The sequence below is a fragment of the Eleutherodactylus coqui genome, chromosome 8 (assembly GCF_035609145.1).
Source record: "Eleutherodactylus coqui strain aEleCoq1 chromosome 8, aEleCoq1.hap1, whole genome shotgun sequence".
NCBI lineage: Eukaryota > Metazoa > Chordata > Amphibia > Anura > Eleutherodactylidae > Eleutherodactylus > Eleutherodactylus coqui.
Genome location: NC_089844.1, coordinates 81,452,987 through 81,468,963, shown reverse-complemented (window position 1 = coordinate 81,468,963; position 15,977 = coordinate 81,452,987). Strand labels below are relative to the sequence as shown.

The 15,977-nt window shown below is 42.1% G+C and overlaps 1 protein-coding gene across 1 annotated transcript in view; it reads left to right on the top strand.

Moving 5' to 3' along the window:
- Positions 1-15,977, top strand: part of LOC136577888 (sodium channel protein type 2 subunit alpha-like) — a 101,677-nt gene that overhangs the window by 69,698 nt on the left and 16,002 nt on the right. Inside the window, exons 17-21 of the mRNA XM_066577808.1 lie at positions 131-263; positions 5,694-5,848; positions 8,440-8,613; positions 10,932-11,054; positions 14,169-14,450. Coding sequence (XP_066433905.1) covers positions 131-263; positions 5,694-5,848; positions 8,440-8,613; positions 10,932-11,054; positions 14,169-14,450 — 867 coding nt within the window. The remainder of the gene's footprint in view (positions 1-130; positions 264-5,693; positions 5,849-8,439; positions 8,614-10,931; positions 11,055-14,168; positions 14,451-15,977) is intronic.

The following is a 15,977-nucleotide window of genomic DNA, read 5'->3' as shown; positions in this document are numbered from 1 at the left end:
GTAAGATATTCTATCAGGCAGTAAATAGAAGTCTTATTGGTCAACCTAGCATAGAAGAAAATAAGGACACAATATTTAATGTTTGTATTGGTTTAGAATAGTATCTAATTGATGGGTTTTATTTTAGAAGAACAAACCGTCCAGTTCCAGTTCCTCGGAGGGCAGCACAATAGCGATAAGACTACCAGGGATGGAGAGAGAAGACGAGTTCTTTGGTTTTGACTATGAAGAGGCTCTTGATCCAGAGCCATGCTTTACAGATGGTATAGTCTTATCGTCCTTATTATCAAATGCAAAATGTAAATAAATGTTAGGGAAAAAATGCAATGATTTGGAAATCTCATATAAATATATTTTATTCCCAATAGAACATACAGTAGAACACATATCAGAAGGTGAAAGTCAGACATTTTTCCATTTCATAAAAAAAAATAATTTCTTTAGAAATTGATGGCAGTAACACATCTCTAAGAAGTTAGGACAGGGCTGTGTCTACCATTGTGTAGCATACTCTCTTCTTTGTACAACAGTCTGAAAACATCTGAGAAGTAAGGAGACTAATTGCTGGAGTTTTGGGAGAGGAATGTTGGCCCATTCTTGTCTGATGTTTAATTCTAGCTGCTCGTTAGTTCTGGGTCGTCTTTGCCAGATTTTTCATTTTATAATGTGCCAACTGTTTTCTGTTGGTGAAAGGTCTGGACTGCAGGCGGCCAGTTCAGCACTCGGACTCACCTGCGAAGCCATGCTGTTGTGATGGATGCAGTATGTGGTTTAGCATTGTCTGAAGTATGCAAGGCTTTCCCTGAAAGAGACATTGTCTGGATGGGAGCATATGTTGTTCTAAAACCATTATACTGGTCAGCATTGGTAGTGCCTTCCAGGATGTGTAAGCTGCCCATGCCACAGACACTAATGCAACCCCATACCATCAGAGATTTTGAACTGTGCACTGATAACAAACTGGATGACATGTCCATTGGACACGTCATTTGATTAGAGAACAGTTTTCCATTTTGCCTCAGTCCATTGTAAATGATCTTTGTCCCAGAGAAGATGCTGACATTTCTGGATTGTGTTGATATATGGCTTCTTCTTTGCATGATACAGCTTTAGAGTGCATTCAGACTAACATGGTTTACACGCTGCTACAGCAATGTGTAAACCACGCTTCTATAGCAACTAATAGCAAATCACAGTGGTATAGAGATCTATATAAATTTAGCTGAAACCCTTCACAGATATAGATTAAAATATAATGACATTTATTGAAAATTTCTAAAATTGTGGGCTCACATATAACACTTATAGACAATACGTAAAAAGGACAGGTAACATATAAGCAAAGAATAGGCCCTTATGGATATATGTAAGACAACGTATCTCTCGGATAGATTTTTAGAGATAGCTGCCACTCATACAAATGAGAGAGGATAGAACTCCAGAAGGTAAAAGAGTGATATCCACGTCTAAGGATTATTTGCACTTAGATGTTGATATGGTACAGGAATTGGTGCCTGTACTAGGGCACAGTATTCTTATGTGTACTCTTGTTGCTAGAACAGTTTATTTAATAACTTCCCATTGGTAGCACAGTTATTGTGTATACAGGTGCTAAACACATGGGCTCATTGTGTGTCAGTGATGCTGACCAGAACGTTTCGGAAAGCTTGCTCGACGCGTTCCCCTACCCATGTAGGGGGCAGTTCCTCAGGAGCGCGGGTAATTATTGCCCGAAAAGTACGTAAAAATAATAGAGCAACAGGATTAGTGCGTCAGGACATAGTCCTGCTGCAGTTTGATACTGCTAAGGTGATGCCACCTGTTCGATAGTCACCTCTTCTTGCTTGTCACTTCCCGTGCGGTATCTGTATTGGTACCGCTATCGGGCTCTCTATTTGAATATTCAGAGAGGGAGAGGGTCATTCATCCCATCTGGCATATAAGATGGTATGTGCCAGTATTTGAATGCCTCAGATAGCACTTCCGTGTAGCAGATGGCGCCCTTTAATAAGGCTTAGTCACCGGCTACTACGGCAGGGCCAGGTGATACCCTCCTAGAGAATTCCTGCAATATCCATTAGGGTACTTGCATTGGTCTGCAGATTTCTGTGACCAGTGTGGATTAATGCAATACCCAGATGGAAATTGTTCTGTCTCTCAGTGTTTGTTAAAGCGAATGCTTCTCCAGGATCTAGGGCCGACCCTTCTCACACAGCTGGTAGTTATCCCGGGTGTGTGATGAGGGCAATGCCTACACAGGTGAAGCTCAGGTAAGTAGCAATATAAGTCTCAGGTAGAGTTAGCTTCAGAGAATAGAGGGTTGTTTCGGCTAGACCTGGGGGATAATGCCCCTAAGTTCTTTCAAAGAATGCCTGTGTAGGCATTGCCCTCATCACACACCCGGGATAACTACCAGCTGTGTGAGAAGGGTCGGCCATAGATCCTGGAGAAGCATTCGCTTTAACAAACACTGAGAGACAGAACAATTTCCATCTGGGTATTGCATTAATCCACACTGGTCACAGAAATCTGCAGACCAATGCAAGTACCCTAATGGATATTGCAGGAATTCTCTAGGAGGGTATCACCTGGCCCTGCCGTAGTAGCCGGTGACTAAGCCTTATTAAAGGGCGCCATCTGCTACACGGAAGTGCTATCTGAGGCATTCAAATACTGGCACATACCATCTTATATGCCAGATGGGATGAATGACCCTCTCCCTCTCTGAATATTCAAATAGAGAGCCCGATAGCGGTACCAATACAGATACCGCACGGGAAGTGACAAGCAAGAAGAGGTGACTATCGAACAGGTGGCATCACCTTAGCAGTATCAAACTGCAGCAGGACTATGTCCTGACGCACTAATCCTGTTGCTCTATTATTTTTACGTACTTTTCGAGCAATAATTACCCGCGCTCCTGAGGAACTGCCCCCTACATGGGTAGGGAAACGCGTCGAGCAAGCTTTCCGAAACGTTCTGGTCAGCATCACTGACACACAATGAGCCCATGTGTTTAGCACCTGTATACACAATAACTGTGCTACCAATGGGAAGTTATTAAATAAACTGTTCTAGCAACAAGAGTACACATAAGAATACTGTGCCCTAGTACAGGCACCAATTCCTGTACCATATCAACATCTAAGTGCAAATAATCCTTAGACGTGGATATCACTCTTTTACCTTCTGGAGTTCTATCCTCTCTCATTTGTATGAGTGGCAGCTATCTCTAAAAATCTATCCGAGAGATACTTTGTCTTACATATATCCATAAGGGCCTATTCTTTGCTTATATGTTACCTGTCCTTTTTACGTATTGTCTATAAGTGTTATATGTGAGCCCACAATTTTAGAAATTTTCAATAAATGTCATTATATTTTAATCTATATCTGTGAAGGGTATAGCAACTAATAGGTTGCTATGGAAGCGCTCACAAAGAGCTTTTTTACCAGCGCAGATTCTGCGCTGGTAAAAAAACAGGACAGCGCGTGCCGACTCGCCTGTCAGCTCCGTGCTGAGGCACTGTCCATGGTGCTGACCACAGGCTCCCATGGGAGCTGCGGCAGCACTCTGCTTGCAGCATGGACATGTGAATGGGCTGCCTCGTGGAGCACACAGCAGCTTGTTCACCGCAGAATTCCTGCATGTCAGCAGTGTAGTTTACACGTTGCTGTAGCAGCATGTAAACCACGCTCGTCTGAATGCACCCTAAGCTAGCACTTGTGGGTTGCATGGCGAACTGTGTTTACAGATAATAATTTCTGGAAGTATTCCTGAGCCCAAGCAATGATTTTCTTTACAAAATCATGCCTGTTTTTAATGCAGTGACACCTGGGGGGTCCTAGATCTCAAGCATCCAGTATCAGCCTTGTCCCCAGTGTACATGAATTTCTCCAGATTCTCAATCTTTTGATATTATGTACTGTAGATAGTGGGATATTCAAAGTAATTCCGATTTTGGGTTGAGAAATATTTTTCTTAAATATTCACAATCTTTAGACACAGTTTTTCACAGATTGATGAACCTCTGACCATCATTGTTTCTGAGAGACTCTGCCTCTCTAACATACGCTTTTTGTACACAGTCATGTAATGTCCCTTTACGTGGGATGACAGTCACTTCCAACATCGTTAGCAGTCGTGCAAAGCATTTAGACTGACACATTACACCGCTTGATTGCAGGCTTCTCACTCAGCTCTTCACCTTCTATGTGAAGCGCTGAGCAGGGATCGCTTACAAAAAACGACAAGCCAGGATCTAGCACTGGTTTTATGCTGATTGAAAGTCAGCGATAACAAATAGTGACTTTTGAAATTATCGCTCAATGTCGTTTGTTTGAATGAATTTTGAGCGATAATCATCCCGTGTAATTGGCCCCTTACTTTGTAGAAAATTGACCCTCCAGCTGTTCTTTATAATCACTTACTTTTCCAGCATTTTGTTAACCCTGTCCCAACTTTTTTGAGATGTGTTGCTGCCATCAATGAGGTTATTTTTTTAAAGAAAGGGAAAAATGTCTGACTCTTACCTTCTTATTTGAGTTCTATGTTCTATTGTGAATAAAATATGGTTATATGACATTTCCAAATCATTGCAGTCTTTTTTTCTTAACATTTTACACATTTTTGGAACCGGGGTTATATATTCACCTATTAGTATGTTTTTAGAGAACATAAAAGCTTCCTGCAAATGTTGTCATTGGTCAGAATTGAACTTAGGACCCCAGTGCTGCAAGGCAACAATGCTAACTAGAGATAGGCGAGCACCCAAATGCTCAGGTCCACGTTATTCGAGTTGAGGCTTTTGTAAAATTCGAGAGCTCTACTCAAGTAACGAACCCCATTGACTACAATGGGAGACTCGAGCATTTTTGTATGTGGGATGCTGGGTGCCGAGCTTTTTTTTTCTTGGTTCTCTCTTTTGGCGGAGAGGGGCCAAAACAGGCACGTCACAGCGGGGAGGAGCCAAAAACTGGCGCGGGGTCGAACACGGCCTGATGCTCGTTCGAGTAACGAGCACCATCGAGTATGCCAATACTCGAACGAGCATCAAGCTCGGCAGAGTTCGTTCGCTCAACTCTAATGCTAACCACTGAGTCCTCTTCCTCCTCCTCCTCCACTCATTAATTAGCAGGATTAAAAATGAATGAAGGAATGAAGATTGCAACCTACAATGCAAAACTTTTTAAACTCATGGAAACTATTGGAAACATATTGTATGTACAAAGAATTATTCCATGTTGAAGGTATCCATAGCCATTGACATGGAAGTGAACCCCAAGTTATATAAAGGATCAGTCACTGCTCCCACTTGAAGTTTACGTCTATTGGTGGGGGAAGAGCAAGGACAGCTGATGATTCTGTAACCAGGACAATTGTACCAAGCCAGCTGCCATACCTACAAAGCCCCAATTAATTATAATGTACTAGATTCTATGTAGCACTCATAGTGCTTTTTTAGAGTAAGGACACAAGTGCCATCTACGGTTCAGCTAAGGTCCGCATATCAGGCACACCTCGGCTGAACGTCTGCTGCAACTTGAAAGTACAGCAGCCATGACGTGTCTTTGCCCACAGCAGGCTGTTCGTACGACATAAGATGTATTGCGTTGTACTATTCATGTCATTCATGTATGTATTGTTTAATCATTTATTACTCGCTCAATGCTTTCTTCTAATGTTCCTTCAGGCTGTGTGAAGACATTTACATGCTGCCAAATAAATGTTGAGGAGGGAAGAGGAAAAATCTGGTGGAATCTCAGAAAAACCTGCTACCTTATTGTTGAACACAGCTGGTTTGAATCATTTATAATCCTCATGATCCTACTTAGCAGCGGTGCCCTGGTGAGCACAACAGTTCTCATTTCAGTCAGAAAGCGTAATCATGCTTATTTCATTATTTTTCTGTATGAAGCATGGCTTCTTAAATTGCCGAATGAAAAATTTAAGGTTACGAGCTTGACATTTTTTTCCTGCTTTGTGACCTTATTTTGTGGATGTTTTTTTAGAATTTATTTTGAAATAATGTTTCTTTTGTATTTTTTTTGTACTAGTTAAGAATAAAGAGATAAAGCAGTTTTAATTGTCAACATTTTCCGCGGTAAAATACATTAGACAATATAAAATAGTTTTCATTTTTACATGTAATATAGCCACATTTTTTGAGTTTGTACTATGACAAAAGTAAATACACCAACCCCCACTACCCCAATGGTTTATTCAGAAGTGAAGATAGATCCCTACAGAATCCTGTGTTGATCTAAGTTTGGTTCAGTAGAACTACAAGGTTTCTTGGTGTTGAGTCTGTAATTCAGACCATAAAACTTGACTCGCGTCTTCCTGCTCATCCACTGTCAGCGGCTCCGGATCTCCCGTGTCCTGTTTGTGTACAGGCTGCAGTCAGCCTGTAAGTTTACTTAATCGTGCTGCTGCAGCCAATGACAGCGCACAGCAACTATCGCGGCTGATGTAATTTGTTTGGAGACAGTTCAGACTGAGTGCAGCCTGTAGAGATGATGTCAATCGGGAGACTCAGAGATTCCCGCACTTCTCCTGTCTCCTGCTCCATCACGGGTACCACCAGCACTTTTGGGTGCCATATCCCTTAGTCCCAGAAGTAATGTCCCACCTGGTTGACTGAAGAAGGGGTTCTCCCCGAAAAACTTTTCCTATGCTGATTTTTAAATCAATGACCAATACTAATGACCCGCTGTCTGTGAGTAACTGAGTGACTATGTGAATTACATGTGGTGATGTCACTAAACATGTGGTGATGTCACTAAAACATGCAAAGCCTGATAGCAGCCATGTGCTTACAGGACCTGTGATGTTACTGTCATGGGATCAGGAGCAGGGCTCAAAGCCCCCGGTGACTGATCACATGATGGTTAACTGAAATACTAGAAGCCCGCAGCACTCACTGATTACAAAAAAACTCCCATCCGGGAGGAACCTTCTCAGTACAAGGAATGCAATAGCCACAAAAGGTTTTGAACTAGCAACCTAGATGTCATCCAGAATATGTATGTGTAGCAGCATATATGAGTGCAATCAGTTATTCAAAAAAAGAAAGAACTTTATTAGAGATGAGCGAGCACCAAAATGCTCGGGTGCTCGTTACTCGGGACGAAATTTTCGCAATGCTCGAGGGTTCGTTTCGAGTAACGAACCCCATTGAAGTCAATGGGCGACCCGAGCATTTTTGTATATCGCCGATGCTCGCTAAGGTTTTCATGTGTGAAAATCTGGGCAATTCAAGAAAGTGATGGGAACGACACAGCAACGGATAGGGCAGGCGAGGGGCTACATGTTGGGCTGCATCTCAAGTTCCCAGGTCCCACTATTAAGCCACAATAGTGGCAAGAGTGGGCCCCCGCACTGTCAGCGTAAAGATCGTTCTCCTCTGCCATAGCTGTAACAGCTGTGGCAGAGAAGAACGATGTTTGCCCATTGAATTCAATGGAGCCAGCAATACAGCAGGTTCCACTGAAAGCAATGGGCTGCCGGCGATCGCAGGATGAATTGTCGGGAAGGGCTTAAATATATAAGCCCTTCCCTGCAATTCATCCAGAAATGTGTTACAATAAAAATATATACCGGCGTATAAGGCGACGGGGCGTATAAGACGACCCCCCAACTGTCACCTTATACGCCGGCAATACAGTGGAGCAAAGAATAAAAATCATTACTCACTTCTTCTGACGTTCTGCAGCGCTCCTGCAGGCTGTCGCTCCCTCCTGGTTCCCGGCAGAGCATTGCTTTCTCTACGAAGGGCTTTAAATCCCCGCCTCCGATTTCTATGGCCTAAGAAGGACCGTTGGGGTTCTTGAAACCTAAAATACTCCTAACACTCTCCCTATAGCAGCTCCACCAAGATACCACTTTCCCTGAACTAATGTCAGAATGCATCTGTGGCGAGCCGCGGGAGGGGCAGATTTTAATACTCGGGTGACACCTAATCTCGCCAGCCACTCACTGCAGGGGGGTGGTATAGGGCTTGAACGTTGCAGGGGGAAGTTGTAATGCCTTCCCTGTCTTTCTATTGGCCAGAAAAGCGCGCAAATTTCTCAGGGAAGAAAATGAAAGTAACCCGAACACCGCGTGGTGCTCGTTACGAGTAACGAGCATCTCGAACACCCTAATACTCGAACGAGTATCAAGCTCGGACGAGTATGCTCGCTCATCTCTAAACTTTATTGATCCATGTAGCCAATTCAGGCAACGTTTCGGCCACACATCGGCCTTTATCAAGCCATCTGACCAGGCAAAGAGTCCATGCTGAAAAAAAAAATCCATTCTTGTGTTTGTTTGTTTTTTTGCTGTATCTAGTATTTATTTTAGTTTTTATACTCAGCTCTTTTTGTTTTTAGATGTAGTGTTCCTTTAAGAACATGGCCATTATGTAGTCTCATATCCTTTATAAATTGTATTTTCAGGCATTTGAAGATATTTACATAGACAATCGTAAAACAGTCAAAACAGTACTGGACTATGCTGACAAGCTCTTCACTTACATCTTTATCTTAGAAATGCTTCTGAAATGGGTGGCCTATGGATTTGCAGCATATTTTACTAATGCCTGGTGCTGTCTGGACTTTGTGATAGTGGACGTAAGATTTGACGTTTTATTCTTTCTTGCTTTGCAACTTCTTGAAATACAGTAATTTATGGAACTTAATCCCTGTAGAAAACAGTAAATGTATAAATGTGAAGGAAATAGTAAAGGGACTTGTAAAATGCAGAATTAAACTACAACAGCTTGCAGGAAAAGTCCCTTAGTTATGAACCATAGATATCCATAGTTGGGCTACTTTCACATAGCATTTTCCTCTCCAACACTGCTCTGCCTCTTGGGTTTTTGTCTCACATATTGAAAATAGCATTGAGATGGAAACCTGGTCGGAACCATAGTGTGCAATGGAGACCTCTTTGGTCTACCTTTCACAAAGTTTCCGACCAAAGTGGTCTCCACTTCAAGTATTAAAGGCAAGCCTTTGCCCACATGATCCTCACAGCTGCACATGCTCATTGTCATTTTGGCACTGGACGCTGATAGCAATACTTCTCTGCTCATGTGCGGTTAGATTGGTTGGCTGGGAGGTGTGTGTCCCAGCTAGCCAATCAGTATTATTTTGTATACATTTATTCCGGCCGCTCCTCACAGAGGACGCCAGTTATACTCTCAGTATGAAGGTCTTTTTGGGCCAGTCGGAGACTCTTTGTACTGGCATACTGGAATAATATCTAACTGAAGCTACATTTGTCCCCATCAGGGTGAGTGCTCTGCTTTAGGTAGGGTTTCCTCATATCATTAGGTTAGGGTCAATAACCTGTGCCCAATTTTTTAGTTTCCTTATGTACTATTTTGTGTTATCTGCGTTTGTACTTTGTGTGTATACCCATCCTTTGCGGGCTCCAAATTATGTCTTGCTCATGTGTAATCTTATTGGTTTTCCAAGTTTCCATCTTAATCCTGTTTTTGGCATGTGAGATGAAAACTCAAGACAAAAATCAGTGGCAGAGAGGAAAATGTGAAAGTAGCCCCTTAGTCTTTTAATTTCATATTTCACACTATCCTACACATATCAGTTGAAGTCTGGGATAATTGGGTTGATTCATCAATAGTCACATGAGATATATGAATGTCCGAAAATGCCAAATTTTGCCAGATTTACACAAATTGCCTTTGTGGGAGTTGACACAACTCCTTGAAATCCTAGAGACTTTCTCTTCCACATCCCCTCATGACTGTCATACATATACATCAATATTTTGCACTAAAATCCTTGGAATATTCTGTGTCTTCTTTTTGTCATGTGCATGTGTCTATATTTTTAAAACCAATGCAGTAGGTGTAAAAAATTCTAAAATAAATTTGACGCTCATCATGAGCTCCATTTTTTGTAAGCTTTTAAAATAAAGGCATATGTTAGAATATTTTTTGAGAAGCAATATTATATAGATTATATCAAAACCAGAGGCAGGGCCAACCTTATATTGGAATATGCCCTATGCGGTACCTCTTGTTGCTGCCCTGCCTTATGATATACTGTTGTACACTCTCCAAATATCCAGCTATCTTTCCAAAATAGTCCAAATAAAAACAATTGGAGCATGTCCTATTCTTGCCGATTTTCTGATGAGAATAGCACATATCAAAATGCAGTCTCTCACACATCGGACAGCACACAGACGGGGATGTCTCTGTAATGCGTTGCTTCCGTGAATCTTAGGTGTAATTTTTTTCAGTACACATGCGCAATACGCAGAGAATAGAACCCATTGATTTCAATGGGTTTGTTCACATTTCCATAATTTATTCGTGCATTTCGGTCATGCAAAAAAAAAGCATGCTCTACTTTTTTGCACATTTGCGCACCAAAGGTCCCCATCGAAGTCAATAGGGAGAGCACAAATGTGCACGCAATATGCAAAGAGATAATGCAAAATACTGCATATTTTTGCTGGAAAAAGAACACATCTGGAACTAATTTGCCATTTCAATCGCTGCATTTTATATGCCGTGCAAATGAACATGCCCTGTAGCAGAAAAAGTACTGCAAAATATGCCGATACACGTGCAAAAAAAGCATTGTTCTTCCGCAAAAACGCAGCTCTGAGGCGCACACAATTACTCATATGCTCGTGAGAAAGAGCCCTAAGTCATATAGATATTTCTGGATCTAAGGGCTAATGAAGACCACCCTGGTCCCCATTGCTCTGTCTGCTGGCAAGCAAAGCATCTTTATTAACACTCCACCAACAGCTGTAGATTGGACTCTATTACTGGGCTCATATGGCTCATCTAGGCTCTTACGGGTCACTGGATCCACACACCGGCCACTTACCCATCTACACAGTCTGCTGGTTGAACATCATTCTGTCTTACCTTAAACTTACAATGGTAACCTCTCTCTCTCTTTCTCAGATATCTTTGGTTAGCCTTATAGCCAATGAGTTGGGATTTTCTGATTTAGGACCAATAAAGTCGCTAAGAACATTAAGGGCTTTGAGACCCCTGAGGGCATTGTCGCGCTTTGAAGGAATGAGGGTAAGTTTACCTCATAAAATAAATATATTCAATTAATTTACATACAAGGCCATTCTATAATGTGTTTTTTAAGGGGTATTCCTCTTTGGACAACAGTACTGTTCCACCAAAGGTGAGATAGTCTTGAAAATACCCAGGCTTTACTGATAGGCCTCCTCATGATCAGCTGCTCTCATCAGGGAAACAAGTACACTCTTTACTCTTCTTAATAAAGAAGAATGCTGAGTAGAGGACTCCCTTGTATTATAGCCATATGTACTAATAGGACATTCCAGGAAACTCCTCTAGTTAATCATGTATGTTACCGTTCATGTTATTGCTTATTCTATTCAATACAAGCAGTTCAATCACTAATGTAGATGCTAAAGACCACGTATGACTATTGTAAAAAACAACAGAAGTACTTTATGAACGCTGGGGGTCTGACCCTGGGGCCCCCCACTGATCCTGAGAATGGGGCTAGTCAGTCTCCAAGTGAATGGAGAGAAGGTCGTGCAGGCACATCACTGCTATATTCCCTTCAATCAATGTGCAGTACAAAACAGGTCCGCGCTCCGGGAAAATGGCACTTCTATCAAGTTTATTTACACTCACACATATAACAATCATGGTATAATACTATAGTATACTCTGGAAGCGCTATCCTGATTTTTTGCACAATATTCCCTTCAATGATATTGAATCAAGTGTCAAAGCACTTGAACTTGGTAAACTCCGACATTGTCATTTAAGTGAATGGAACAGTGGCATGCCTGCACAACCTCCGCCCACTCGAAGACTAACCGAACCCCTGTTCTTTGTATTGGTGGTGGTCCCAGTGGTCAGACTCCCATCGATTATATAGTTATTCCCTATCATGTGGATTGGCGATTACTTTATAACTTGGCACAACCCCTTTAACTACTTGAGAATGATGAGTATGCTCATCGTGAGCACTGCTAATGCATATATATAGCTGTAGGAGGTGAGTTATATGTAGAAGCCAATTTTTGGTGTGTATATATATTTTATACCAAAAACTGGCATCTACATATAACTCACCTCCTACAGCTATTTCTAACAGAAAAAAAATGTTAAGGCCATCAGAATACAAAGAGACCAATGTCCTAATACCGATGCTAAAATTCAGCCATATTACCGCCATCTGAACCCAGCCTATAAGTTTCTGCTGGTAGCAGTTTAATAACTCTAAAAAGTTGAGCCCTTCTGTATTTATGCCTAAACGTCATTAATCCCTTAAGTACATGGCCTATATTGGCGATGAGGACACAACGCTTTTTGGGGGATTTTCAGCTCCACTTTTCAAAAGCCATACCTTTTTTTTATTTTTCCGTTGACATGGCTGTATGAGGGCTTGTTTTCTGCATGGCAAACTGTAATATTTATTGGTACCATTTCTGGGTAAATATACTATATTGTAAAAACTTTATTATTATTTTTCAATAGCAGGGAGAGAAAACACATCAATTCTGCCTATTTCTTTTACAGCGTCAATCATACACCATGAATGACAGGATACATTTTTCTGTGGGTCGGTACGCTTACAATGATACCAAAATTCTTATTTTTTATTTTTTTTTTCTATTTTCCCACAATGAAAACCCTTTATGTGGAAATATTTCTTTTTTCTACATTGCTGCATTCAAAGTCCTATAACTTTTTTATTTTTCAATAGACAGGGCTTCTTTTTTGTGTGATGAGCTGTAGTTTTCATTGGTACCATTTTGGGGTACATACGGCTTTTTGATGACTTTTTTTCTGATTTTGCTATAGGTTTCTCGATTGATTTCAATAGCGAAACTACGAGCAAATACTGCTAATGTGGTTTTTTTATATGATACCACCATGTGATTTCCTATTTGAGCAATTGTAGGAACATTTACCTAGAACTGTTTGCCACAACCATGTCTCCTAACCATTTTGGATTTGGCAGGACAGATATCGGGAGATGTCCTGTTTTCCCACGAGGCAGGAGACACTTTCCTTAGCGATGACCAGGAATGGAGTAAAACAAAAACAGCCTACACTCACTCTTTCCACTCCCCCACTGCTTTAATTTCCTGCTCACTTTTGGGTAGCACTATCACATGCCATCTAGCACGAGATTCCTGCAGCCAATCACTGGCTTCCGCTGTACAAATGCTGAGGCCGTGGTTTGTCCAATCGATCACATGATCATTCTACCTGATAGTGAGTAGAGGACCAGGGCAATGTGGACTACAGTGGCGGAGGGAGTGAAAGAGGTGACTATAGGCTGTTGTGTTAAGATAACGTAACTTGAAGAAACTTATCAAAGTTAAAGCAAACTTCTGATCTCAGGAAAATATTCTGGAATGGAAGGGGGAGGGTATATTACCTATAGTTTATCTTCTCTGTCTTCCCTCTGTTCCACCGGTTTGGACCCCATTTTCGAGCAAATACAGTTAAAAACCCTGTTGGATGTCTTCCACATTGGAACTGTAATGGCTAAATCATAATGTTGGGAAAACACCCGAAGTTGCATTGGAAAAGGTTAAGACACAGTGTGCACTGCTCTGTGGACACTAACACTACCAATGCACTATGGGTAATTAGTAAAGATGAGCGAGCATACTCGCTAAGGCAAACTACTCGAGCGAGTAGTGCCTTATGCGAGTACCTGCCCGCTCGTCTCAAAAGATTCGGGTGCCGGCAGGTGAGAGCGGTGAGTTGCGGGAGTGAGCAGGGGTGAGCGGGGGGGGGGGGGGGGGGAGAGTGAGAGAGAGATCTCCCCTCCATTCCTCCCCGCCGCTCCCCACCGGCACCTGAATCTTTTGAGACGAGCGGGCAGGTACTCGCATAAGGCACTACTTGCCTGAGTAGTTTGCCTTAGCGAGTACGCTTGCACATCTCTAGTAATTAGGTAAAGATCATGTTGGCCATCTTGGATGTCCAAAAACGGGGTTCAGAACTGACAGAATGTTGGGATGACAGAGAATATCAGCTATAAGTAATTTACTCCCTCTGGTCCTAGAACAGAATTTTGTCCCAAAACTGGAGAGTCGCTTTAAACTTTTGTATATCTGTAGATAGATTATTGTATGGAATCTTATTTAATGAACAAGTACATTGATATTATCTTTCTTCAACTTTTAGGTGGTTGTAAATGCGCTGGTTGGGGCGATTCCATCTATCATGAACGTACTTCTGGTCTGCCTTATATTTTGGTTGATTTTCAGTATAATGGGAGTCAACCTTTTTGCAGGAAGGTTTTATCACTGTACTAACACTACATCAAATGAAGATTTCCTTATTTCTGAAGTTAATAATAAATCAGAATGTTTTCAACTGGAAGCTGCAAACAAGACCGCTATATGGCAGAATGTGAAAGTCAATTTTGATAATGTTGGAGCAGGATACCTTGCTTTACTTCAAGTGGTAAGTAGCATATTGTTCCCCTTTACCTACTATTACCCTGTTTTTTAGAGCTATTGAAGTCTCCCATAGTGCAATCTACTGTTGGGAATCAAGCAAATAAGTGTTCTAGCAGGTAAGCCAACTACATAACTGACCATTTATCTTGCAGTGACAGAGGGCATAGGAAGCCTTTTAAGGAGCTAGAGCATTATAAAGGGCCGCCAAGGCACACAGTACTGCAGAGTCCCATAACGAAAGCTGCTTTCTACTCTATTAGATGGGGCTATAATTGTGACACCTCATCTAAGAGGACATTTTTATTGGAGCACTAAATCTAATCTTTAGTCTAGAGTAACCCCTCTAACAGCTGTCTGGCCATATAGTCTGCAGCACATCCTAGGACACTAATTTAGCTGAGCAATCTGGACTTCATTATAGCTACTTAAGGCCTCCTGCACACGGGCAGATTTGCATTGCATAATCCGGAGCGGGCGTCCACCTCCGGATTCTGCAGCGAACACCGCCCATAGCATGCTATGGCAAAATGCAATTTCCTGTACACAAGCGGAAATCGATTGTGATTTTCCACTCGAGGAGGAGAAATCGCAGCATGCTCTATTTCTGTGCGGAGTCCACGTGAATGACTTCCATTGAAGTCAATCGAAGCCGTCCGATCCACCACACTTCCTGAATGACATTGCGGAAAGGTTGCGAATTCCGCATCATTGCTAGGCGATGATGCGGGAGAAGCAGGGATTTAAAGAGAAAATTTGTATAGCGCATGTCCTACGGCTCACTCTGCAAACCGTCCACAGTACAAAAAAAAAGACTTCAGGACAGGTACACGCGGATGCTGGCTGGGCACAGGGTCGGCTTCCGCTGCAAGATTCTGCATGCAGGATCCGACCTGCCCGTGTGCAACCAGCCTTAAACACTTGTTGAGATCCGACCAAGCCCACACCATACATGGCGGGTGTGAAGGGCCTCATGTGGCACAGTGTTAAGGCAGCAGAAATCCAGTCCTAAGCTCTTGCTCACAACCTGAAGGTTGCGAGTTCAATGCGACTTCAACGCATGGTTCAGGTCGCCGGCTTAAGGTTAATGCAGCCTTCCATCCTTCCGAGATCAGTAAAATGGGTATCCAGCTTAGTGGGGGGGGGGGGGGGGGGGGGGGGGGGGATAAATAAGTTACCTGAAAGCGCTATATATATAAGATATATTTATTTTGCTTTGACAGATGATACTCAGCTGCAACAGCTATGATTGGAGTCCACTCTGAATGTTGTTGCTAAACATTTAAAGGGACATTCTGGTGATAGGACATTTTTTTCAGTTTTCACACATCTACTGGATGGGTAAAAACTGATAGATCGGTGGGGTCTCAAGAATGGGGGACCCATGCCTGGTTTTTTAGATCAAGTTGTTCAAGTTACTGTTCTATTTCTCTAGTGTAGTGTGGAATGGAGCCGCTAGTTGCACATGCGCAACAGTTGCTCCATTTCTCTCAATAAAGACCATTCCTCTCAATAATTTCCCAATTCTCTGGAT